Source organism: Solanum stenotomum, chromosome 1, assembly GCF_019186545.1.
Source record: "Solanum stenotomum isolate F172 chromosome 1, ASM1918654v1, whole genome shotgun sequence".
In the NCBI taxonomy this organism is placed as follows: domain Eukaryota; kingdom Viridiplantae; phylum Streptophyta; class Magnoliopsida; order Solanales; family Solanaceae; genus Solanum; species Solanum stenotomum.
This window is the reverse complement of record NC_064282.1, coordinates 5,403,421-5,429,151: the sequence shown is the minus strand read 5'-3', so window position 1 is coordinate 5,429,151 and position 25,731 is coordinate 5,403,421. Positions and strand designations below refer to the sequence as shown.

At 31.8% G+C, this 25,731-nt stretch overlaps 5 protein-coding genes across 5 annotated transcripts; all 5 read left to right on the top strand.

Annotated features, from left to right (window-relative positions):
- The first annotated feature begins 530 nt into the window (after positions 1 to 530).
- LOC125853538 (protein trichome birefringence-like 13) lies at positions 531 to 6,128 on the top strand. Its single transcript, XM_049533248.1, has 6 exons — positions 531 to 1,010; positions 1,625 to 1,802; positions 3,413 to 3,553; positions 5,163 to 5,283; positions 5,395 to 5,529; positions 5,745 to 6,128. Exons 1-6 carry the CDS (start codon positions 626 to 628, stop codon positions 6,006 to 6,008), a joined length of 1,224 nt encoding a protein of 407 aa, XP_049389205.1. The 5' UTR covers positions 531 to 625; the 3' UTR covers positions 6,009 to 6,128.
- A 990-nt stretch (positions 6,129 to 7,118) lies between these two features.
- Positions 7,119 to 7,879, top strand: LOC125853345 (pathogenesis-related protein 1A-like). Its single transcript, XM_049533013.1, has one exon. It carries the CDS (start codon positions 7,202 to 7,204, stop codon positions 7,688 to 7,690), a length of 489 nt encoding a protein of 162 aa, XP_049388970.1. The 5' UTR covers positions 7,119 to 7,201; the 3' UTR covers positions 7,691 to 7,879.
- Positions 7,880 to 12,954: 5,075 nt separating this feature from the next.
- On the top strand, positions 12,955 to 13,681 carry LOC125877420 (pathogenesis-related protein 1A1). The gene has a single exon (XM_049558717.1). The coding sequence runs from the start codon at positions 13,003 to 13,005 to the stop codon at positions 13,540 to 13,542; it is 540 nt and encodes a 179-aa protein (XP_049414674.1). The 5' UTR covers positions 12,955 to 13,002; the 3' UTR covers positions 13,543 to 13,681.
- Positions 13,682 to 15,337: 1,656 nt separating this feature from the next.
- On the top strand, positions 15,338 to 15,841 carry LOC125852296 (basic form of pathogenesis-related protein 1-like). Its single transcript, XM_049532028.1, has one exon. It carries the CDS (start codon positions 15,338 to 15,340, stop codon positions 15,839 to 15,841), a length of 504 nt encoding a protein of 167 aa, XP_049387985.1.
- A 1,327-nt stretch (positions 15,842 to 17,168) lies between these two features.
- LOC125865064 (basic form of pathogenesis-related protein 1-like) lies at positions 17,169 to 18,031 on the top strand. Its single transcript, XM_049545236.1, has one exon. The coding sequence runs from the start codon at positions 17,274 to 17,276 to the stop codon at positions 17,811 to 17,813; it is 540 nt and encodes a 179-aa protein (XP_049401193.1). The 5' UTR covers positions 17,169 to 17,273; the 3' UTR covers positions 17,814 to 18,031.
- The last annotated feature ends 7,700 nt before the right edge of the window (positions 18,032 to 25,731 follow it).

Here is a 25,731-nt window from a genome sequence, read left to right as displayed (position 1 = left end):
TTTGTATTTGGGGGTTGGTTTTTAATGTTTTCCGAATGCTCCACAAGAGCTTGGTTTATTAGCAATCGCTTTATCTATTTTCGTAGTGACACATTGATTTGCTGCAGGGCTAATTTGTTAGGAATTTGGTGTATTTTTTCTTGGGAGTCTGTAGCAAGGAACCGAATGTCGATCTGCACTACGAAATGCACTGTATTCATAAAAACCTTTTCTAGACTCGAGAAAGTAAATGAGATCTCTTGTCTTCCTATTATTTAAATAAAGAAAATATTCTTTTTCAGATTTATTATATGTAAAAATATAGATTTCTGCTAAAAAGATTACTAAAAAAAGCCTGTAAAAGAAGTTTTGTAGGTTATTTATAATTTTTGAGGTTTTCTAAGTTGAAATATGTCACCAATCTATTTTTCTCATAAAGATCAATGTAAAAGTGGTGAATAAATGGATTTGTACAGTCACCTTAAATAATTTGGAGAGAAAATTATTTTCTTTTTGTCTTTTTAAGGAACCTCCAAAAGAACATAGAAAAAAAAAATGTATACCCGGATCTGAAAAATATTTGCAACTGGCAAGTCGCAACAAATTTTGCTCACAGTGAAGTGATACAGTGAAAGGCTTAGCTTCCATGGCCAATCAATGGAAGAAACTGAAGCAGCCTTCTTCATTGTCACTCTCTCCCTCTTGTCTATTTCTCTCGCTTCTCAGCTTCGCTTCTTTCTTCCTCTTTTTCTCTCTCTTCAACACCTCATCTCAAAGCAATTCGGTGAAGAACAAAGTGTTATACTCCAAGTCGTGTAACTTCACCGATGGACAATGGATTTACGATCCGAGTATCAACTCCCCGCGCTATGATAACAGTTGTAAGGAGATCTATAAAGGATGGAGTTGCATTGGCAGTAAAAAAACAAATGCGCTTGACATTGTTAAGTGGCGTTGGAAACCCTATCAATGTGATCTACCTCAATTCGATCCTCTCTCTTTCCTTCACCGCTTCAGAGACACCAATATCGGTACTTCTCTTTCCTACCTCTGCTTATTTTTGTCTGTATGAGCTGTGAAATGAAACGAATTCCATATAATAAAAGCTTGTGTTGCTTTACTTTAGAGAATAATATAAATCATGAAAATTTTTGGTCCTGTTATATTTGTCTGTTGAACCCGGAGGCGGTTTCAGGATTTAAAGACAATGGTGAACTTAATATATATACAAATTTTTGAAAAGGATTCGAAGGGAGCATTGAAGCAATGGGTAGGTTCTCTACATCACATCCCTTTGAGTGCGGTCCTTCCCCCCCCCACACTGCTGTGTAAATGCGGATGCTTTGTGCATTGGGCTTCCCTTTGTCCGTTTTGATTTCTTTAAACTTGTGTGTGTATAATATATATAATGTATGTATATAGTCAAGGAAAAAACAGTTAGAGCCTCCGCGGCTTTTATATACTTGATATACCTTTGGTTGAACACACAGAAACTTCTCTGTATAGTTGGTCCAAATGTGATTATGGTTGATAACATGGATAATAATTAATGAAAACAAGCTTTTGAAGCCTAATTTTATTTTATCTTATTTTCTGACTGTAGTCTTGTGCAACCTTTAGACCTTATGGATGTTAAACAGTGCAGGGTTTGTTGGGGACTCCTTAAACAGAAACATGTTTGTTTCACTTTTCTGCACTCTAAAGCGGGTGTCAGGTGATGTCAAAAAGTGGCGCCCTGCTGGAGCTGATCGTGGTTTTACCTTTCTGAAGTATAACCTTACTATCTCATATCATCGGACAAATCTATTGGCTCGTTATGGTAGGTAAGATTTGATAAGTTATTTCACATCTATTACTGTAGTTTTAGTCATGTTATTCGACAGATTGTTAGACTAGGCAACACGGCTATTTTCTGTCATGCAGATCAGAACTTAGAACCATCATTTAGACATCTGCTTTTTCTTGTGACCGTAACAGTTTTGCTGTTACTTATCTCAATAACAATGTGCCATGTGCATCTTGTGACATTATTTTTCCCAAGGCGTGATAGTGTAGAAGTGAAGTTGTCAACTAGTTTTTCACAGAATTATACCGAGGAAGTGTACACTGTTGATCGTGGATTTGTATTCTCTTATCTATGTGAGTCCTTTAGTTAAATATTGAGGAGAATTGGAGATGGAAACAAGTTTCAAGTTTTCTTAGCGATTCAAGATTTGTTATGTGTTTCTTGAGCCAAGAGTCTTTAGGAAGCAACCTCTCTATCTCCACGAGGTACAGGTAAGGTCCGCGTACAATCATCTCTAGACCCCACTTGTGGAAATTCACGGGGTATGCTGCTGTTGTTGGTTTCTGAGTCTACTCGGTTGTAGCAGTGTACTTTGTTTTTTTTTTTTTGGTTTCCCACCCGGTGTCCGGAGCCCACATTGGAGCTCCGNNTCTGTTAATGTAGTTTTAGTCATGTTATTCGACAGATTGTTAGACTAGGCAACACGGCTGTTTTCTGTCATGCAGATCAGAATTTAGAACCATCATTTAGACATCTGCTTTTTCTTGTGACCGTAACAGTTTTGCTGTTACTTATCTCAATTACAATATGCATGTGCATCTTGTGACATTATTTTTCCCAAGGCGTGATAGGGTAGAAGTGAAGTTGTCAATTAGTTTTTCACAGAATTATACTGAGGAAGTGTACACTGTTGATCATGGATTTTTATTCTCTTATCTATGTGAGTCATTTAGTTAAATATTGAGGAAAATTGGAGACGGAAACAAGTTTCAAGTTTTCTTAGTGATTCAAGATTTGTTATGTGTTACTTGAGCCAAGGGTCTTTAGGAAGCAACCTCTCTATCTCCACGAGGTACATGTAAGGTCTGCGTACACTCATCTCCACTTGTGAAAATTCACGGGGTATGTTGCTGTTGTTGGTTTCTGAATCTACTCAGTTGTAGCAGTGTACTTTGTTACTCATGAAGAAACTGTTTCTTATGTGTTCATGGTTAAATCATGGAACGTAGTAGTTTATGGCTAACCATTGGGATTTTGATGTTTCATAAATATGATTCTATGGTTCGAAGGTTTTCTCTAGTAATACGTAGATGATACTAGAGTATGCCTAGTTTGTATAACAAACTGCATTGGAAATATAATTAGTAAGGATGTTTTTGTTAGTTACACACCAAGAATGTTCTGGTTTTATGCCAGTATGACTCAAGATTTGTAACAGAAAATTGTTGGTGGTGGTTTTATGCCTGTATGACTCAAGACTTAAGTAATTGATAAATTCTTGTCTAAGTTCGTAAGTGTGGTTTTCTGGATCTTATGGGTGATAATGGCTTGCTGCTGAATCTCAATTCCAAGTTCTTAAGTAACTTATCAACTAGTTTTCCATTCTGCATGGTTTCATATATACTCTCTATATTTGTTATTATATAGGTGGTCAGCCAATGCCAATGGAGGGGTACTGGAATCTCTAGGATATAAGGAGGGTTATAGAGTTGATGTTGATGTACCAGAAGGAACATGGGCGGAAGCTCCAAGTTTCCACGACATTCTCATCTTTAACACGGGTCACTGGTAAGGCTATTTTCTTGTATAATAAGATTCCTTTGGTGTGAACGTCGAGGCTACTTTTGCTTCTGTGAAAAGTGAATTTGACATGGTTAATACTTGATGGTCTGTTTAGTGTAGCATCTTTGGCTCTGACCAAGTGGTATACTAACTCCCTGTTTGATGGGATTAACTCTAGTACTCCCTCCGTCCCTATTTACTTGTCCATATTTCCTTTTTTGGTTGTTCCTATTTAGTTGTCCATTTTGACAAATCAAGAAAGGACAACAAATTTTTTCCTATTATACCCTTATTTACACTTCTTGAAAATTGTAAAAGTGTATGTTGTTTCCCTCCAATTTATTTCACTTTAATTCAAATAAGTGGTTGTAATTTTGAAGTGAAAAGTTGTCATAAGGGTAAAATTGTAACTTCACTGTGCTAATCATTGTTGCCTTAATCTGTGTGCCATTTCTAAAGTGGACAACTAAAAAGGGACGGAGGGAGTAATTTTTTTCACCCATGTTGATGGAATTAACTCTAATCATTTTGTGCGAATTTGCAAGAAGGAGCCAAAACTCGGTTTATTCATTCTCTTCTTCTATTGTCTGTGGATCCTCAAGATTTACCAATGGGAAAGAAAAGCACATTGTCATGATGTCCTAAAAGCCATGGGAGGTACCAGTTTAACAAAACAAGTGAACTTATGTTTCCTGCATTTCGAGTTGTAAAATCTACCAAATAAGTTAAACAAATATCCAATTGTAAAACTTCTCATTGGATGGAAGTTCTCAATGGTGAAATGTTGTAGCATGCACATGTTTGGATATTCTGATAAATGAGGAAATATATAGCAATTAGTAGGGTACTGTGATCAGAATATCATTTAAGCACAACCTTCTAAACTATGATAGAATACACAGATATATTCAGCCCATCAGTTAGTAAAGAGTAAAGAGACTTAAATTACTTATAAAAGAAAGTAATAAAGAGAGACAACCTCCACATTAAATGAGATCTAGGAAAATTGTTCAGTGTTGCCATTTGATTTTTGGTGATTATTCTAGATGGCAAAAAGAGATTGACCAAAGATAAAGTGGAAGGGAAGAAAACAAGGAGCAGTTTGAGGGGTATGGTCACCTAATTACATCCCATTGTTTTATGTTCTCACCCCACAGGTTCTGTACAGCTCTTCGCTAATTGCTGTTTTTACTGTTCTTGTAGCCTTCAATTGTGTTGACATCCTCCTGATGATCCATAATAGATCTTCAGTTTCCAAATTAGAAGTGATTGATCATCAATGGGTGAAATTCATGAACCACTAAGAGTTGCCTTGTATGGACTCTGATTCTTCAGGTTTATTACAATGTGTTTATAGAATTATTGATGCCGAGTCAGGCATCTCAGTACCTATAGTTTCTTAACATGATGTTTATGGCCCAAGGTGGTGGATTTTATCTGTCATCAGGATTCAGGTGTCCGCTGGAATTTTGAATTGACATTCTGTTAGCTTCAATTTTCTTTTGATCAGGATTCTGTTAGCTTAAGTTATTGCATCTTTAAGTAATTTGTTTTCGTTGATTATTTTTTCGTACTGATTAGTGATTTCTTATCTTGCTTTCCGTTCTTCTGTAAGGTGGTGGGCTCCTTCAAAGTTTGATCCAGTAAAGTCACCCATGCTTTTCTTTGAAAAGGGCGATCCTGTGGTGCCTCCACTGTCCCCCGACAGGGGGCTTGATATGGTATTAAAGCATATGGTACTGTTCTATCCTTTTCTTCAGGCCCCTTCAGAAACTTTAGTCTCTGTGATGCTTCAGAAGTTTACTTGTGCTTCTTCTCTAAGCTTCTTTGTGTGTTGTTTCTACTAGATATCTTATGTGGACAAAAGGATGCGACCTGCCACCACAGTGTTCATGCGAACCCAATCTCCAAGGCATTTTGAAGGAGGTGACTGGGACCAAGGTGGCTCTTGCCAGCGGTCACAGCCTCTCTCACCTCAAGAGGTAACTTTCTCCATTTAAATAGTTTTAACTATAAAAGAAGAAAAACTATCCGTAGTTTACCAAGTGTCAGGCAACCCCCGTTATTGTTGGAATACACTTATTCTTTGCCCTCTTAACTGTTAAAATTGCTTTCACCTGCAACTGAGCACTTCTGGCTCCACTTCACTCTAAGTAATAGGTCACTGAAAGTTATCCCTTTGTGTTCTGTTTTCCAGGTGGAGGAACTCTTTTCCCTTAAAAATAACGGAACAAATGTGGAGGTTCGCCTTGTGAACCAGCATCTATACAGGGCCTTTGAAGGCACTAAATTTCATATACTGGACATATCTCATATGAGTGAGTTTAGAGCTGATGCCCATCCGTCTACAGCAGGTGGGAAGAAACATGATGATTGCATGCACTGGTGCTTACCAGGACTTACAGATATCTGGAATGACTTGTTTGTAGCATATTTAAGCAATGTTGAAGATAGGACCTAGGTTATCGCAATCGATTTCATTCTTAATGTTAATTTGTTACAATCTTCTTCCTTGAAGGCAATCTTGTTACAACTTGGGTGTATTCATTCCTTATCTATAAAATTTAGTTAGCAACTGAATTCGCGAAAAACAGCCGCTAGCCCTTCCACCACCTGAATTTGAAGAGCACGGTTGCTTCAGAGTTTTGCAACTCCACATGATTCATGAGAAAGTCACCCGCTAATAGCGTCGATTAACTGAACCTTTACTCTTTTGCAACTGATGACTTTTCTGTCCAAGATGCACTAATTTAATCTTTGCTTTTGCGTAACATGCAGTTCTATTACAATGAATTTTAAAAAGTCTACAGCGTGATTTTTGCATGTCCTTAATTTGTGGTTCTTACTTTAAAAAGTAAATTTTATTTTACTTTGTCTATACACCCTAGAATTACTCCTATAATTAGGGCTTCTTTTTTTCTTTTTTATTTTAACTAATCTTGTACATGAACTTATTTGGTTTGTTTAATAGAAAAAATTACCTAAATACATAACTTATTTTACCATATTCTCTAAAAATTCCTACAATTTGAAATAATTACAAAGTTTCTACTCTCCTATACATTACTTTACGTGATGTATCGAAACTCTCCGAAATTGAAACGTGTGATGTATCGGGATGTATCCGATGGGACGCGGTGTATCCGGATTCCACCAAATTTAAGAAATTTTTGTAATTTGGAAAAGACTAGGAATAAGATGTAATTAGCTCTTAACACTGTGAAATTTGCGTAAATTTCATTTGTATAATTATCAAAATTATTATTGTAGTTATTAGTGTCTTTTGATGCTAAAACGATGGGCTCCTAGCATGTCACTCTCAGTCAAACAATAGTTAATTTATTTTCTTATCTAATAAAATAAAATAGAACATAGTCTTATCTTTGGTATATTAGGCATGTGAACCTCTATCTTTGTCAAGTCATGATGAACGTTAAACACAAATTTTAATCCCTTACTCTCATTTTTCAATGGTGCTAACTTTGACACTCTAGTCCAAATGCCAACATTCACGGGCTAACCATAAGCTTCTTATTTTTCTTCCAAAGATGTGCCTATAAATACCAAAAACATCTCACATTTTCAAATCACAAACACAATCACCCTTCTCCATTTCCCCTCAAATTTGCCTCAAAAATAGCAAAGTAAAAGGAAATGGAGATCTCAAAGCTTTCAACCTTTGTTGTGTTCTTGGTTTTAGGCTTAGCCCATTCTTCACTGGCCCAAAATTTGCCCAAAGACATTGTTCTAGTCCACAACAAGGCCCGTGCTGAAGTTGGTGTACCACTTCCACCCCTAAAATGGAACGATACACTTGCTGCTTATGCCCATGAATATGCTACCACTAGATTAGGTGAATGCACATTGGTGCATTCAGATTCACCCTATGGTGAAAATCTTGCAATGGGCTCCGGTGATTTTACCGCGGTGCAGGCAGTTAATTTATGGGTAGGAGAGAAATCGAACTATGATTATGCATCCAACACTTGTAGAGAAGGAATGTGCGGACATTATACTCAAGTTGTCTGGAAAAATACCCAACAAGTTGGATGCGCTAGATTGAAATGCTCGAATGGTGAATGGTGGTTTGTGTCATGCAACTATTACCCACCTGGAAATTACATCGGCGAGAAACCTTATTAATTGATTAATTAATTAATCGATTACGATGCATGGTTATAAAAAAAAAATTATAATTAAATTACTTTTATACCATGCAAGTCAAGTATTTATGTAATGTGACATGTAATAGCTGGGGAAGTTGTCCTTAGCTTAGTCCTGTATTAACAAAATGGAATTTAATTAATAAATTAAAGTCTATTTTTGGATGAAGTATATTTGACTATTTATTTTATGATCATCATCAACTTCAATTTCAATATCTTTGAGATATCACAAATATCTATGAGATCAATTTTATTCATGTTCCTTTTGGATTATGGTTAAATCTCGTGGATTTTAAATACTATAGAGTTGTAATTAAGATGGATTGTTGGACGGTAAAATGGGCGAGTGAGAAGGAATATAGACTTATCAAAAGTAAATTAATTTTTCATTAAAAAATGAGATGATCATTAACTCGTTCAAATACTTTTGTGCTTAGATGAGTTAGATCAACATACGCTAAGCAATAGGTTATAATCCAATAGATTAACTCTTAACAAGTTTTAGTTTTTAAAATTTTTTGATTATCTGTTTGATTACCTAATATACCATATCAAACAAAAAAAAAAGTTTTCTTAAAAATAATTTGATAAGGTTTTGCATGGGTTAATTTGGTTTACATATTTAACCTACATCAGTGCAACTTTTAAATGAGCTGAATTAGACGAATCAAAATAAATTGACTTACATAAATTAACTCGCCCCAAACTCGAATATGTCATACTTTTATGAGTTAATTTTTTCAGCCCTAGTGACCTGTAGTCACGAGCATAGGCAGCAACCGTGTTGTTCCTCCATTTTAATGGTGAGAGTGGGCCACCAACTTCCAGACCTTGTTGTGGGCTTATAACGATATCCTTGGGCTCATTTTGGGCTGGTTGAAATATGGGCCCTGGCTAATATTCCTCTTTCATAATTTGGATTATAAACGGAAAAATTGTGGAATTAGTCAAAATTTTAACTTATTTATTGAAAATAGCTATACTTCAAAATATTTATTAAAAAGAACAATATTTTATTTATATGAAAAATAAAAGGTATCCTAATCTAGTTCCTATTTTTTCTAATTGATACCTACGTTTTGGGTTTTAATTAAATAAACAAATCGCAAAAATCCTCCAAAAGATTTACATCACAATCCCATTGATTCAAGTAATCACATTTTAGTCATATCGCTAGTGTTAAATTAGGCCATAGACCTAACTTACACCCCAAAAGCTAGCTCAAAGAGAGGAGGATGACCCAAGCCTTATAAGGAGTCCATACATCTCATTAATCACCAATGTGAGACTTTTGTCATTCTTTAACACCTCACCTCACGCAAGTGCTTAACATCTGATGTGTGACCATTTTTGATACCATATTAAATTAGGCCTTAGACCTAACTCATCAATGTGAGACTTTTGTCATTTTTTAACAGATAGTAATAAACTAATAGTACATGACTATATTACGCGATGCAGTGATAACTTTGTTATTTAAATCGTTCGTTATTGAGATAGTGGATATGTTTTGAAGTTGACCCAATACAGAGTGGTCATTGGTTGAAATTAATTAATTAAACATCCTAAAGGTATTAGATCCTAATGGTACGCTCAAAGTCTTATAAGTATTAATTTAATGGCGGCTTTCCTATTTCTGAAACACCAGTTGCATCGAAAATTTATTTTAAGGAGGTTGGCTGCGCTTAACTATATAGTATTAGTTATGAAACATCCACACAGGCCCAGTATTTATTTACAAATTTATTTTTAAGTAGTGTTAATTAAATAATATAAAATTATCTGTAAGATAATATCTAATAAATATTGTTAATATTGACAAATTTTAAGTTGTATTGATTAAATGATTTTAAATTTTTACTCTAAAATAAATTATAATTTATTCATTCTCTTTTCACGCAAATCTAATGTAAATAGGACTATTGAGATTTCCATAATTAAAGTATTTTTTTTTATCGACTGTTGATTTTTTACTCAAAGTAATTACAAATTTTACATAAAGATTATTAATATTTGAAATAATAAAACTATAATTAAAGGATATGAATTTAAAACTAAAAGTCATAGCTAAAGTGGGTTCCACAATTTTTAAAAAAAGTATACACTAATTAAATTAAAGTAGAATAAAAGGAAACAGTTTTTGAAAATAAAATTTTAAAGTCTTTCTATAAATATTGCTGAAGCAGATACGTCGACAAAGACATACCTGCTTCAACCTCAAACTCTCTCTTATATAATAAGAGAATGTATATCGGCATCAGTTTAAACAATATTAAAACTTTATTTTTTATAAAAGAACAAATTAAATTACTCGATATTTGTTTAGTAGTATTATCTATGGTTAAAAATTGTAAAAATTAGGCAAATGACATAGTATAAAAAAGAAATTACTTCCTTTCCCTACTCTTTCATTAATTACCAAAAATTCCTTTTTTTAGTGTTTTTCGGATACATAATATAGCAGTGTGGATACTTAATATACCAGCGCGGATACTTTAATTAATAACGGGCGGATACTTAAATTATTAAGTTGTTAGCAGCACGGATACTTAATTAACGGGCGGATGCATAATATAGTAGCGCGGATACTTTAATTAATAACGGGCGAATACTTAAACTAATAAAGTATCCGGTTAAGTTGAATTGGGGGAAAATAAGGGATTTTTTTATTTTAGTAAAAGAGTAGCGAAATATTGAGAATAGGTAAAGAAGTGTTGTGTATTTAAGTAATTTTTCCTTAAAAATTCGTATTGACAAGGCATAGGAAAATTTAAGGAAAAATTACTTAAATACACAACACTTCTTTACCTATTCTCAATATTTCCCTACTCTTTTACTAAAATACAAAAATCCCTTATTTTCCCCCAATTCAACTTAACCGGATACTTTATTAGTTTAAGTATCCGCCCGTTATTAATTAAAGTATCCGCGCTGCTATATTATGCATTCGCCCGTTAATTAAGTATCCGTGCTGCTAACAACTTAATAATTTAAGTATCCGCCCGTTATTAATTAAGTATCCGCGCAGCTATATTATGCATCCGCCCGTTAATTAAGTATCCGTGCTACCAACAACTTAATAATTTAAGCATCCGCCCGTTATTAATTAAAGTATCCGCGCTGCTATATTAAGTATCCACACTGCTATATTATGTATCCGAAAAACACTAAAAAAAGGGATTTTTGATAATTAATGAAAGAATAGGGAAATGAAGTAATTTCTTTCTTATACTATGTCATTTGCCTAATTTTTACAAAATTTAATTATCTAATCAACTATAAAATTAATTGAGTAGAAAACACTCCTTAAGAGTGATATACTCTCACCAAGTTCTACGTTTCATCTTCTTTTAATAAGTAATAATATTATACCGCTATCTACTTTTTTATTATCAAGTTCTTTTTACATAATATAGCATATAATTTATTTTATTTTTAAAATTACAAATTAGAATCTTACTTGTAGATATGATATAAGTAACATGATATTGTGTAAAAAATAATTCTTACATACTTATCGCTAGAGGATCACTCCATAAAAGTGGGATTAGTAAATTATTTATAGAATAAAACCAAAAATATCTTTTATAATACGTTAAAATATAGTGATGGACGGTCATCTTGTTAGGGTTTTGCCCTGATTTTCTTATCTTATTTGAAATTTATTTTTTCCTTAAAGAAAAATTAAAGTATTACCATAAATGCTTGAACTTTTTCTGAAAGGAAAATGTAATTTTCTTCCATATTTGGTTTATTCTTTCCTTAGAAGAATAGTTTGGAGATCTATAAATTGAAGATCTCTATTCTCATAGCATGACACAATAGTATCCACAATGTAGACATTTAGAGAGTTTTGTTTATGGGGAGATTTTCTCTCTACAGTTTTTTATGTTTTTATTAGTTTTTAATTATGTGGGCCTATCATATAATAATATTATGTCTTTTAGTATAGTTTTATGTGTCGTCTAATTTATCAATCATATTATTTGCAATTGTAAGCTTCCGCACATATATATATATAAGTAACATGATATTGTGTAAAAAATAATTCTTACATACTTATCGCTTGAGGATCAATCCATAAAAGTGGGATTAGTAAATTATTTATAGAATAATATCAAAAATATCTTTTATAATACGTTAAAATATACCGATGGTCGGTCATCTTTTATATATATATATGAGAAAAGACATAAAGACACAATCAAAGTTGTCCCGTATTTGCATAAAGACACCTTAACTTTTAAAGTGTCCTATCACCCCACAGAACTATTTAATATCGTTGTAAATGGGCCATTTTNTCTCTCTTATATAATAAGAGAATGTATATCGGCATCAGTTTAAACAATATTAAAACTTTATTTTTTATAAAAGAACAAATTAAATTACTCGATATTTGTTTAGTAGTATTATCTATGGTTAAAAATTCGTATTGACAAGGCATAGGAAAATTTAATTATCTAATCAACTATAAAATTAATTGAGTAGAAAACACTCCTTAAGAGTGATATACTCTCACCAAGTTCTACGTTTCATCTTCTTTTAATAAGTAATAATATTATACCGCTATCTACTTTTATATTATCAAGTTATTTTTACATAATATAGCATATAATTTATTTTATTTTTAAAATTACAAATTAGAATCTTACTTGTAGATATGATATAAGTAACATGATATTGTGTAAAAAACAATTCTTACATACTTATCGCTGGAGGATCACTCCATAAAAGTGGGATTAGTAAATTATTTATAGAATTATATCAAAAATATCTTTTATAATACGTTAAAATATACTGATGGACGGTCATCTTATATATATATATATATATAAATATAAGTAACATGATATTGTGTAAAAAATAATTCTTACATACTTATCGCTAGAGGATCACTCCATAAAAGTGGGATTAGTAAATTATTTATAGAATAATACCAAAAATATCTTTTATAATACGTTAAAATATACCGATGGACGGTCATCTTTTATATATATATATATATATATATATATAACTGTTCAAATATAATGATCATGATAATTATAATAGTGTTCATCAATAATATTGTTTTTTTAATGGCGGCTTTTGCTTAAACGAATAGTTGCATGATAGATCGAACATTTCTTTAATATAGTAACTATAACATTGTATGTTTTTCAAATATGGCTTAAAAATTATGCTAATTAATAACTAATCATTCAATTCATTTTTTTTTACAACTTGCAAACTTTTTAACTCCCTATTAAAACCCATCCATACTATGCCTTTTTCTCATCAAAATCCAAAATGAAATACTCCATTTTAGTTGTTTGTTTCATTACCTTTGCTATAATATTTCATTCATCACAAGCTCAAACTCCTAGAGAGAATTTTCTTAACGCTCACAATGCAGCTCGTAGACAAGTTGGAGTCGGCCCTATGACATGGGACTATGGACTAGCAGAATATGCCCAAAATTATGCCAATCAGAGAATTGGTGACTGTGGGATGATCCACTCTGATGGCCCTTACGGCGAAAACCTAGCCGCGGCTTTTCCCCAGCTCAATGCGGCTGGTGCCGTGAAGATGTGGGACGATGAGAAGCAATGGTACGATTATAATTCGAATACTTGTGCACCAGGAAAAGTATGTGGACATTATACTCAGGTAGTCTGGCGTGATTCAGTACGTCTTGGTTGTGCAAGGGTTCGATGCAACAGTGGGTGGGTTTTTATAACGTGCAATTATGATCCACCGGGTAATTATATAGGACGACGTCCATACGGTGATCTTGAAGATCAACAACCGGCCTTTGATTCCAAGTTGGAGCTTCCAACTGATGTGTAATTATGAGTTTAATTAATTTCATGATCAAGTCGATCATGGATGAATAAAGCTTTGATTGTTAATTAAGGAAAATAAAATCCAGTGCTATCTGTTATCTTAGTTGATTAATCAGTTTATGTATGAGGGTTTTGCTGGTTTATTTTGTTATTATGATATTCTTGTTTTAAATCTTCCTGTTGGTACTTCGGGTATATATATATATATTATTTTTATTTTTTTAATCCAATCACCCAGGTTATGTGCACCAGGGTATATATCCCTTATATTGTATATTGATGAAGAAATAGATTTTTTTTATCCGGTCTTCGATATTTATATTGACGTTCGACTAAATAGTTAAAAGGGGAGATATATAGGCTCAAAAATCTCCAAATAGAACAACGCAGGATTGAAGTTAAAGATCACCTCAAAATAGGGTAATTCATGCAAAAACTTCAAAATTGTACTATGTTTTTCAAATGGACTAATTTTTTATCAATATTTTGCTCTTTAGCAATTGAATTTATGTCACAGGGCATAAGTTTTTTAGAAACTAAAATCATACTAATATATAACTTATGAAATATTATGATACAAAAATATATACACTTTCTTTTAAGTGTCCCAAAAAAAAAAGCATGAAGAGCATAAACTAAAATCATGCTAATATATAACCTATGAAATATTTTAATGTGCTAGTTTAGCCGCCGGACAACATTTGATGGATTTTGAAATGGGGCCAAAAATGAACTCACGATATTATTATTATACGAATATTAGAGATGGTGGCTGGCGTCTTTGTAGAAGTTTACCCATTACAGAGTGGTCCTGAGTAGAGATTAATTAATGAAACAAGGAACTACAATTTTTTTTCGAGGAATTGGAAATCTTATTTTGAAGAGTCTGGCTGCGCTTTGTCATATTTAAATTTGACATCATCAGTAAAAATAATAATAATGATATAATTATTTTATCACATTATTTCTATAAATATTAAGTAAAAATAATTTGGAACTAATTAATACTAAGATAAAACATGTAAAAGAATAATTATTTTTAATTGATATGTTAAAAGTGACAAGTAAAAGTAATAATCTATTTTTGAAATAGTGGATAAGTAAAAGTGAACAAAACGAGTATATATATATAATTTATTTATTTGAACTGCAAGATAACCCGCAATCGTTATAACTTTTGCCACAACTTCTGCCCTTGGGGAGCACTCTATGATGAACATTTTGTGCACACTGGATAAACCCTCATTGTGTAATACCTTGCAAAATATACATAAACCGCATTAGGTAAGCCCTATGCGATAGGCTTGACTCAGAAAACATAGAGGGATCATTTAAACCATATAAAAACTTTTTTTTTTAAAAAAAGAACAAATTAAATTGCTCGAATATTGTTTACTAGTAGTATATCCTGTGGTTAAAATTTCTTGTTCAGAAGGCAGAACAAAATTTAATTGTCCAATCAAATTATATATTCTCACCAAATTCAACGTTTCATCTTCTTTTCATTAATTATATAGTACTCTAGTAACGGATAATAGTAATGGTAATTCGGGAGTTCAATATATATAGTGAAACATCAAAGTAAGGAAATATTACGTTATAGATATTCCTCAAAATTAAGAACGATTTATTTACTATAGTTTTTTTTGCTTTTCAAAACTGGCTAAAAATTGTGCCAATTAAAAGCTAGTAACCGTTCAATTAATAATTATTTTACAACTTGCAAACTTTTAAACTCAGTATTCTTATTTCTTCCCTATTAAAACCCATCCAAGTTCTCATTAAAACTAAACCCAAAAATGAAATACTCCATTTGGGTTGCTTGTTTAATTACCTTTGCTATATTTCATTCTTCACAAGGTCAAAATTGTCCCCAAAATTATCTTATCCCTCATAATGAAGCACGTAGACAAGTTGGAGTTGGTCCTATGACATGGAATAATAGTCTAGCGGACTACGCCCAAAATTACGCCAATCAAAGAATTGGTGACTGCGGGATGATCCACTCTCAGGGTCCTTACGGCGAAAACTTAGCCGCGGCCTTCCCCGATCTCAATGCGGCTGATGCCGTGAAAATGTGGGTCGATGAGAAGCAATGGTACGATTCTAATTCGAATACGTGTGCACTAGGAGAAGTATGTGGACACTATACTCAAATTGTCTGGCGTAATTCAGTACGTGTTGGTTGTGCCAAGGTTCAGTGCAACAACGGGTGGTATTTTATAACGTGTAATTATGATCCACCGGGTAATTATATTGGACAACGTCCTTATGATGATCCACCGGGTGATTTTATTCCGTGAGCAATATTTCTATCAATTTTTCCTAGAAATTAATCTAGTTTGATCAATTAAGGACAATTTTTTTAATGGATATTGGATAGGCTCTTAGAATGGAGAGAAACTCACCAAGAAAAAACCATATTAATCCCCTTATTATAAAAAAATGTTTTAATGGGTCAAAGTACTATACTCGTCACATCCAAAAGTTTTTTTAAAATTATTATTATAATTCTTCATATTTTTTTTTTTATATTATTATTAAATGGCGGCTTTTACGTTTCTGATATAAAAGTAGTTGCAAAATCACTTTATGGAGGCTGCTCTTAACTACAGGTTGATGTTTTAACAATATTAAAACTTAAAAAGGCTAAATGGTTAAAATCTTTCATAAAATATGACTTAGGTCATATACTTTTTCCAAATTTATGTGATATTATAGTTTAAAATAAATTATAAATATTTGTGTGATCATAAATTATTTCATTTAAAATAGATAAATATTTTAAAATTAAATTAATATTAAATATAAAATATATTATTATTTTTTTATATTGATATATTGATTAAAAAAGAAAGTGGAATAACTCTCGAATATAACAATAAAAATAAGATGGGCAGGTGAAATCTTCTGTTCCATCTACCTTTAACAAAAAAAATACTAGAAGAAATTGATACATTTATATATATATATATATAGCAGATAATAAATATAGTAATGATTTAATCGAGCGGAAAAAAATGTTCTTTCAAACAATAATCATTTGGTAACGGGATAAGAAACAAATTATCTATAAGGTTGATAACTAGGAAATAAGTTATTTAATATTAATACAATGTTTGGTTGACAATTTAAAAATTAAATTCGCATAACTAATATATTTCTAAATTATGAAGGAATCTATATATGTATTCAGTTTAGGCATGATAGAAGATGAAACAATTCATACATATTATAAAGTTAGGTCTTGGGCCTAACTCACTCCCTAAAAACATTCAAAGAGATGAGGATTGTCCAAGACTTATAAGGAGTCTATCCATCTCATTAACTATCAATGTGAGACTTTTGTTATTCTTTCTTTTGCATAACTAATTATACCGATATAAATAAGGTATATATAAATTCACTCATAATTAACATTTGCATTGCTAGCTAGCTAATACTTAGGGTGCAATTCTAATCAGCTACTGAACGAACCTAATGGTTTTCATCGAGAATAACGAGTGGCGGCTCTTATCATTTATATAAGCGAATAGTTGTAGGATGTGACATGTCATTCTCTGACTTTCACAACCTAATCTTACAAGTAATGTTTTTCAAATAATCCGATAGAGTCTGCTGACAAGTTAGCACCTTTCAATTCTTTAATATCTTCCACAAAATTGTAGACTATTCAACTCTTATTCCCTATTTAAACCAATCCAAACTATTCCTTAATTCTCACCAAAACACAAAATGGGATACTCCAATATTGCCTTAATCATTTGTTTCCTTATCTTTGCTATATTTCACTCATCACAAGCTCAAAACTCTCCCCAAGATTATCTTAACCCTCACAATGCAGCTCGTAGACAAGTTGGTGTCGGCCCTATGACATGGGACAATAGGCTAGCAGCCTTTGCCCAAAATTATGCCAATCAAAGAATTGGGGACTGCAGGATGCAACACTCTGGTGGCCCTTACGGTGAAAACCTAGCTGCCGCTTTCCCCCAGCTCAACGCGGCTGGTGCTGTGAAGATGTGGGTCGATGAGAAGCAATGGTACAATTATAATTCAAATACTTGTCAAGCGGGTAAAGTATGTGGACACTATACTCAGGTGGTGTGGCGTAACTCGGTACGTCTTGGTTGTGCTAGGGTCAGGTGCAACAACGGGTGGTATTTTATAACTTGTAATTATGATCCACCAGGTAACTGGAGAGGACAACGTCCATACGGTGATCTTGAAAATCAACCGGCTTTCGATTCCAAGTTGGAACTTCCAACTGATGTCTAATTATAAGTTTACATGATCAAACACATGAATGAATAAAACGATCAAATGTTTTAAGGAAAATAAAATCCAGGCTATGCTTATGTGATGTTATCTTATGTAGTGACTGGGGAAAAATGTAGTCTAAACTTATATATATACGTGCTTTTTCGTTGGTATATCTCAGTGTATATTGTATTACAGCTTTTTGTGGGCTTTATTGGATGTGTGTATGTTGTAGCTTATTCTTTTCGGCCCACATTCTGTTATTACTAATTCTCTCTTTTATTTTAAATAAATACATGTTTTACTCTAAAAAATATATAAAAGAAAAATGACTAGAATTTCAAAAAATCGATTAAACTTATGATTTAAGAGAAATCGAATTTCCAAAAGAACAGAGTCGCCACTTAATTTTTTAGTAAAAATCAAGAAAAAACTATAAGGTTTTCAAAAGACTTAAACAGATAAAATCAATTGAAAGTAAAAGGGTTCGAAGTTCAATGTACATTTCGAGAAGGTGTTAGGCCCTCGAAATGTCCGCTAACTTGCGGTTGACCGGTGATTTGACTAAAAGTAATTTTGACTAATTTTAAAATTTTAACTAAGTAAAAAAAACTCATTTATTTTAACTATTTTTTTTTTTTTTGAAATTCTAACTAAGTAAAAGAACTCTTTTATTTATTTTAATTTTTTTTTATTTACTTATTTATTTCTATTTATCCTTTAATTATCTTAAGGGGACATGGACTAAGGGGACAGTTTCTAAGGGAAATGACTTGAGTGACGAGACCAAATAATAATAAAGGCTAAGTATATAAAAATATATAAACAAATATTTATTAGTTTTTAGACATAAAAGGGGAATGACTATCTTGGGGATTAATTAAACTTGACCATAAGGTATTAGTCAAATAAAATAGCAAATAGATAAGAGCAAAGGAAGGGGATGTTGAACTTGGGCCCTCGGCCCCAAATTCCGAATCTTGAAACCTGTCCTATTCTAAAAGATGATCAAATTCCTATTCTAAATGTTTAAATTCACTTAAGGCTTTGGGCCTATTTGCTTTCAAAATCTTGCGTATACACTTTACGTATATCCTTGTATACGGACCATATTTTGGGTCTGTATTTCTGCATTTTTTCCTCGAACATCTGCTTTACCCTGTATTTCCACATTTTATGACCTGTATATCGGTATTTTTTCCGTGTATACAGCAGGTATACAATCTCTTTTTGAGCTTTCGGAGGCTTGCATTAGCTTCCCTTTCACCCTCGAACACCAAAGGCTGACTCGATACTCGAAAATGCGGGGAGATGATGAAAAAGAGTCCAATTTAGACTCCGCGAAGCATCACATGCAACAAAAAAAATAAAAATAATAATTAGTACCCAATAATAATCGACTAGTCACAAAATAATAAATGTGCCAAAAGGAATTAGAATTTAACACCTTAATCTAGATAAAATAAATTGATAGATTGGATAACTATAGCGAGCAAATGGGAAAATTCCAAACAGAGAACAAAGCGATTTTGGTCAGGGAGTTGATTCAAACAACCCATTTGTTCTGCAATTAATGCAGTGAGCAAAATACCCCCATTTTCCAAGCATTGAACAGGCTATTGGAGCACTATTATCATTCATAAATAGACAAACATAATAGAGGAAATCAATCCTAAAAAGGAAACACACAAGTAACTTCATATTATGGTAAGAAAAAATAAAAATAACTAACAGATTGTTAAACACAAAGGTCAACACATGGCTAGCATCCTACACTATACGAGCTATAGCTTTAAAAAAAAAAAAAACCTTTAAATATGAATACTAAGACCAAAAGGTGACAAAGAGATTCTTCAAATGATGAATAATTCATATAGAAATAGCCAAACAATTAGTCGTTGAATTTGATTAAATTAAGAGATAATAATTGCTTTGGAAAATCTAGACATAAAATTAAACTAACAGATCAGCAAATCTAGCAAGCCACCACAACTAAACTTTATATACCTAGAGACAAAGTCTGCAGTAACACACAACTAAAGGACACGACAAGAACAAGGAACATAAAGTAATAAACAAATCCCCACAGCGTTCGAGAGAAAAGATTTGAGAAAAGGGAAACAAAACGCATTCAAACGAGGAAGGAAATGAACAACAACACTAAATATAAAACAACGAAGCTTTAAATCACTATTACGGCAAACCCATAGAAACCACTAAGAACAAACACATCATATCCAACATCAATAATCCAACAGTAACTGATAGCAAACAATCACGGAGTAAAAGTTTCGAACATAGAAATATCATTTTTTGAAATGGAAGGAAAGGCGAGAAGAATATTATAGGGAAGAAGACAGTACCTTTTTCAAGGCAGCGATACTGAAACGACGAGCTGGAGAGAACGAGCTACCACCGACGGAATTACGATAAGCTCCGACGAACAACGAACGAAAAAGAACTCCCTTCACACCTATTTTTTTATACTTGAAATGAACTGGAATATCGACTATGCTCTGTTCCTATCTCTATATATTTCTTTTTGGCTATTTTTTGCCAACCTTTTCCCCTATATATTTTCTAACTTTCTTCCAAAACTTTTTCTTTCTAACTCCAAATTTTTGGCCAAAAAAAAATAAAAATCCAAATTTCCCCCCTTTATGACTAAAAACAGAGGAAATATTTATAGAAGAGGTTCAAGCTCTAGGATGTCATTTGGGCGGGATTTCTGAGTTGAAAAAGATGTATTTTGAAATTTGAACGATGTGTTCTTGGGTGGACTTAACCTTCATGTGATCTGGTCAGATTTATGCTCGAAATGGTGAGCTCATTTCTTAAGCCATATCTGCTATGTGGTGGACTCATATGCATCTTGATGAATATATTGAAATAGATAAAGCAAACTTGCATGAAAATGGTGTAGCATTTATTTTATCTTTTTGGCTGACAAAGTTGAAATTCCCTTGTATTAAAAATGAGAAAGAAGACAAGAGGGGGGCTACTTAGGATTGTCGTTTGCCAGCTGCCGTTGCTGGGTTATTTTGTTATTGAATGAGGATTTGGGCCGGGTTATGGGTTAAGGGGAATGGAGTGGGCTGGGAGGAAATTGGGCTTGGTCACGGGAATTATTGGGCTGGGAATTGCAGCTGGAAATTATATGCTGTTGTATTGAGAAATGATAGTGGGCCAGATTAATTAAAAATGCTGAAAGTTATTGGCTAGAAGATTTGGGTTTAAGTTGATTTAAAAATAAAAAATGGGCTTAAGGGATTTGGCTAATAAACTACAATTTTAACCGAATTGAGTGGTCAATTGCATTACGAATTTAGCCAATCAGTAGGAAAGTAGCCGAATTGAATTATTATTTATTTTTTAGTAAATTCGGCTAGTAACTAAATAAGACGAGTTAATATAATTAACTAACAAGCTTCTTAATCTTAGCGAAATGAAATAATTAACTTAACCATATAATAGTTAATTTAAATACCAACTAATTAAATTCAAAATTACAATTATGATTTAAACTAAACTAAATTAATAAAACAAAATCTTTTGATATGATTTTCAAATATTTACGAAATATACTAATTACGTATATAACTTTATGAGATGTATTTACTACTTAAAAATTATAAAAATAAACTAAAATCACTTAACACAAACTTTGAATTTTATCAAGCTAACTAATCTAAATCGTTTGAAAATTAAGAAGCTCGGAAATTAATTATTATCGGGGAGGGCCAAAATTGGGTGTCAACAATACATATTACTTGATTAATTAATCATTTCATACTAGAATTTCAAGTCGAATACATGAATTAGATATATGTATTTTGATTCCAAATATACTTTGAAATACAAATACATAGGGATAGAGGCGAGCAAGAAAGGGAGGGGAGGAGAGGTGAGTAAGGGTGACAATTGCGCGAGTTGGGTCAAATTTGGACGTATCATAATGGGTTAAGACAAGAGAAAATTGAATGAAATAGCAAACTATTAATTCAAATTAAATTTTATAGCCATAGTTTCTTTTATTTGTAATTCGCAGCGAACATTCCATGTTTTTTGCCATCCCATTTGTATACCGACACATACAAATAGACCAAAATATACAAATGCAAGACCCATTTGTATACTGAAATATACAAATAGACCAAAATATACAAATGCAGGATCTATTTGTATACCGAAATATACAAATGCAGGACCCATTTGTATACCGAAATATACAAATAGACCCAAATACATATTTTTTATGTATATGTATACCGAAATATACAGATTAATAGTCATAGCAAAGATAAAGTTTGCTATGGAGTGCAATTATACAAACTATAGCTATAACATACAAATGATTTTTATATTTGCTAAACCTAAAATTTACTCAGCAATAGGGTCAAGAGTCAACCCAATGCAAATTTACTTGGGTCAAAATGGGTTGGATAAAAATAGATTTGGTAATGGATTAACAGGTCAAGACCCAACACAATTCAATTTTTACCAAGCTTAATTATTTTATTGTTCTTTTAAAATATTTTAGTACCTAATAAAATTATTTTTTATTTATTAAGGCTATATATAACATATCAAATTGAAAAAAAAGTTTTTATAAGTATTTTGACTAGATTGCTCGTGAGTCAATTTGGGTTACATATCAACCCACTTTTTAATGGTCTGAAATAGGTTGTGTTGAAATGAATTGAGATAATGAATGGGCGAGTCAATAACCCGCCCAAATTCTAACGAATTGGACGTGTTAGGTTAGATTTTTCCACCTCTAGAGGTGAGCGGAAGAGGAGGGAGGAGAGCGGGAGAGGGGGAAGACGAGCGAGAGAGTGTATATCTCAATAGCAAATCTAAGATTATCACTAAGGGGTGTCAGTGGCTGTAGTAAAAAATATAATTATGAGACTAATAGGGCTAGAACAGACAACCTCAAGGATTTTTCACAACAGCTTAACCACTATACTAAACTTTCAACTTGTATACAATTTAGTGTCAAGACTTATATATATACTAATAATAATATTGTATAAAAAGTCTTTGTAGACGTTTATACACTATTATACGTACGTGCAAGATTGTTGTGAGGTTACAATGGTGAACGATGGGCAGCCTATTTTTCTTTCTTACATTTTCTTTTGATGAAATAAAAAATTGATGATGCTTCGAGAAGCACACAATTCTTTATTTAATACTTGAAAAATGTATTGCTTCTATGTATTCATTTATTATTAATAATTAATAATATTGTCGTTCTTCTCATGGGTTTATAAAATTTGTTTGAAGGGTTCAAAGTAGTACTCTCAACTCTGCTCCTCGCGATCCTTAATCTTAGTAATTCACCACGTATTATTATTAATATTATTATCAAAAACGAGAAGAAATCGATGACATCCCTAGAAGATAATGTGAAAATAGTACTCCGTCCATTCAATAATAATTGTGCACTATATTATTTTAGAGTGTATAATATTTGTCCACTTTACAAAATAATTGGATAATTTTACACTTAGTTTTTAATTTACCCTTATCGTTAATTATAGTAATTTTTGTATTATATTTTTCAAGACATTGTATTTATTATATTCAAAGAGTGAAATAGTAAAATTATCCTTCTATTTATAGCTTCTTAAAAAGTGTGCAAAGTCAACAGTAAACATGTACTATTGGACAAATAGAGTATTATCTTTTAATTAAAATTATATGACACTTATCTTTTAAGTTTATTCTAAAAATTTGTCATATTTCTATAATAAAAAATAGTTTATTTTACAAAAAAATCTATTTACCTTCAAGAAAAAAAATTATAATCAATAAGTCAAATGGTATTAGAGCTATCAATATGGGCTAGCCCACCCCATCCGGGCTAATCCATACATGCTTTGAAATTTGACAGGTTGGGCTAATCCATTTTTGGTGTGGGCTAGAAAATGGTCAGCCCAGTCCACACGTATGTGGGCTACAGGCTTGCTGGACCAACCATTTTTTCTTAAAAACATATTTTTTATAATTTTTAATACTAAATTATTATCACTCAAATGATCAGTTGTTTTTTTTTTCTTTTAATGATAAGTCAAATGGTATGATAGAATTTCAGATGGAGAGTATTAATAGTTTATTAGTGAAAAAAAAAAAAGAATGTTAAAATCACGTGAATAATGGCTTGAGGCGCGGCTCTTATCATTTAAACAAATAGTTGCATGATGTGGCGTGTTCTTCTTTGACTTTCACAGGGTGTGTTTGGTATATGTGGAAAATATTTTTCAAAAAATATACTTAAAAATAGAAGAAAATGACTTTCTTAATTAATGAAAGTAAGAAAAATAAGTTATATGAGTGACATAAATAAGTTAATACCATATGAATGAGAAAAACTCCACGGTTATGCTATATTTTATATTATATTATGTTCTCTCTTTGTTCTATCTTATATGTATTTCTTTTCGCTACAATGAATTAGCGGCCGATAATTTTTATAGATAAACAAATAAAAATTTCAAGATGATCTTTTTAGCTACAATTAGCGATGAATTCCAAGAAAATCGAATTAGCTAGACGTTATTTAACAACCAATAAGCTAGATTGGTTTGGGGGGGGGGGGGNGGGTTGTAGTGGAGTTATTATTTTTTTAATTTATGATTGTGAAGATTGGGAGAAAATAAATTGTTGGATACTGGTGTACCGGTAGAAATGCGGTGGTGTTTGAGTGAATTTTCATTTCGTATAAAAATGTATAAAACAAAACTTAATACATTTTTATACACTATTTATACATTATAGAATGAATATATAAGGTGGCCTGAAATCTGAATGCACTAAAAATAACGTATAAGAGGTGTGTATATTCGTTTAGTTATTATATATATATATAAAAGATGGCCTAAATACACTAGAAATAACATATAAACATACGTTTACGCACTATTATACGTTATATTTATAAGGTGGCCTAAATACACCAAAAATAACATATAAGAGGTGTGTATATACGTTTTCGCACTATTATATATATATATATATATATATATATATATATATATTATATTATTTTGAAATTTTAGTCTGTGAGGGATTGACAATTGGTTCTTCATCTTTTCTTTTTTCGGATCTGAGTTTTGTTCCTTTTTGAATTATTGTAGATTCTTCATTGTGATTGTTATAAGAATATTGGATCTAGTATATTTTTCGTTGCAGGTTTATGGGTAGACCTTTATTTTTTAAATTTAAAGTATGAACTACGGTTGCTTTTTTTGCTTTCATATATAATATCGTGCTTCTTGTGTGTTTATTAAGAAATTGTTGAAATTAAAGTCAAGTTCATATATAGAAATTAAAATAACTCCTAGTTGTTCGCTGTCTTTTTTGTTTTCGTGTTTCAACTATAACATACATCTTCTCTAAGTTAAGATATTTGTTTCAATTTATTTGTATTATTTTAAAAAAAAATTTGTTTCAAAAGAATATTCCTTTTTTCTATTGCAACTTTTTAATTATAACTTAACATATTTAAAATCACAAGATTAAGAGCCTGTTTGGCATTGTTGTTGGGAGGGCCAGAAGTGTTTGGCAAATTCTTAAAACTGCTTTTAAATAGAAGCAAATACAGTTTTTTTTTTCTGTTGAAAAGAAGCTAAAAATTTCTATTTAAAAAAAAAGCAGAAGCAGAAATAGAAAATTAATTTTTTAAGACTAAAATATTCCTTACATATATACATATTTATCAGTATATCTCTTATTAATTAATCAACATATCTCATAAGTTTGGTTGATTTTTATTCAAGAATTTAATTTTTTTATTTTTATATACTAATTTTTTATTTATTTATGTTTTATATTATTATTTATTATATTATATTGTATATATTACTTTATGTACATATTAGAAATAAAAGTAACAACAATATTTTTGTTGGATTAAAAATGAGAAAAAATA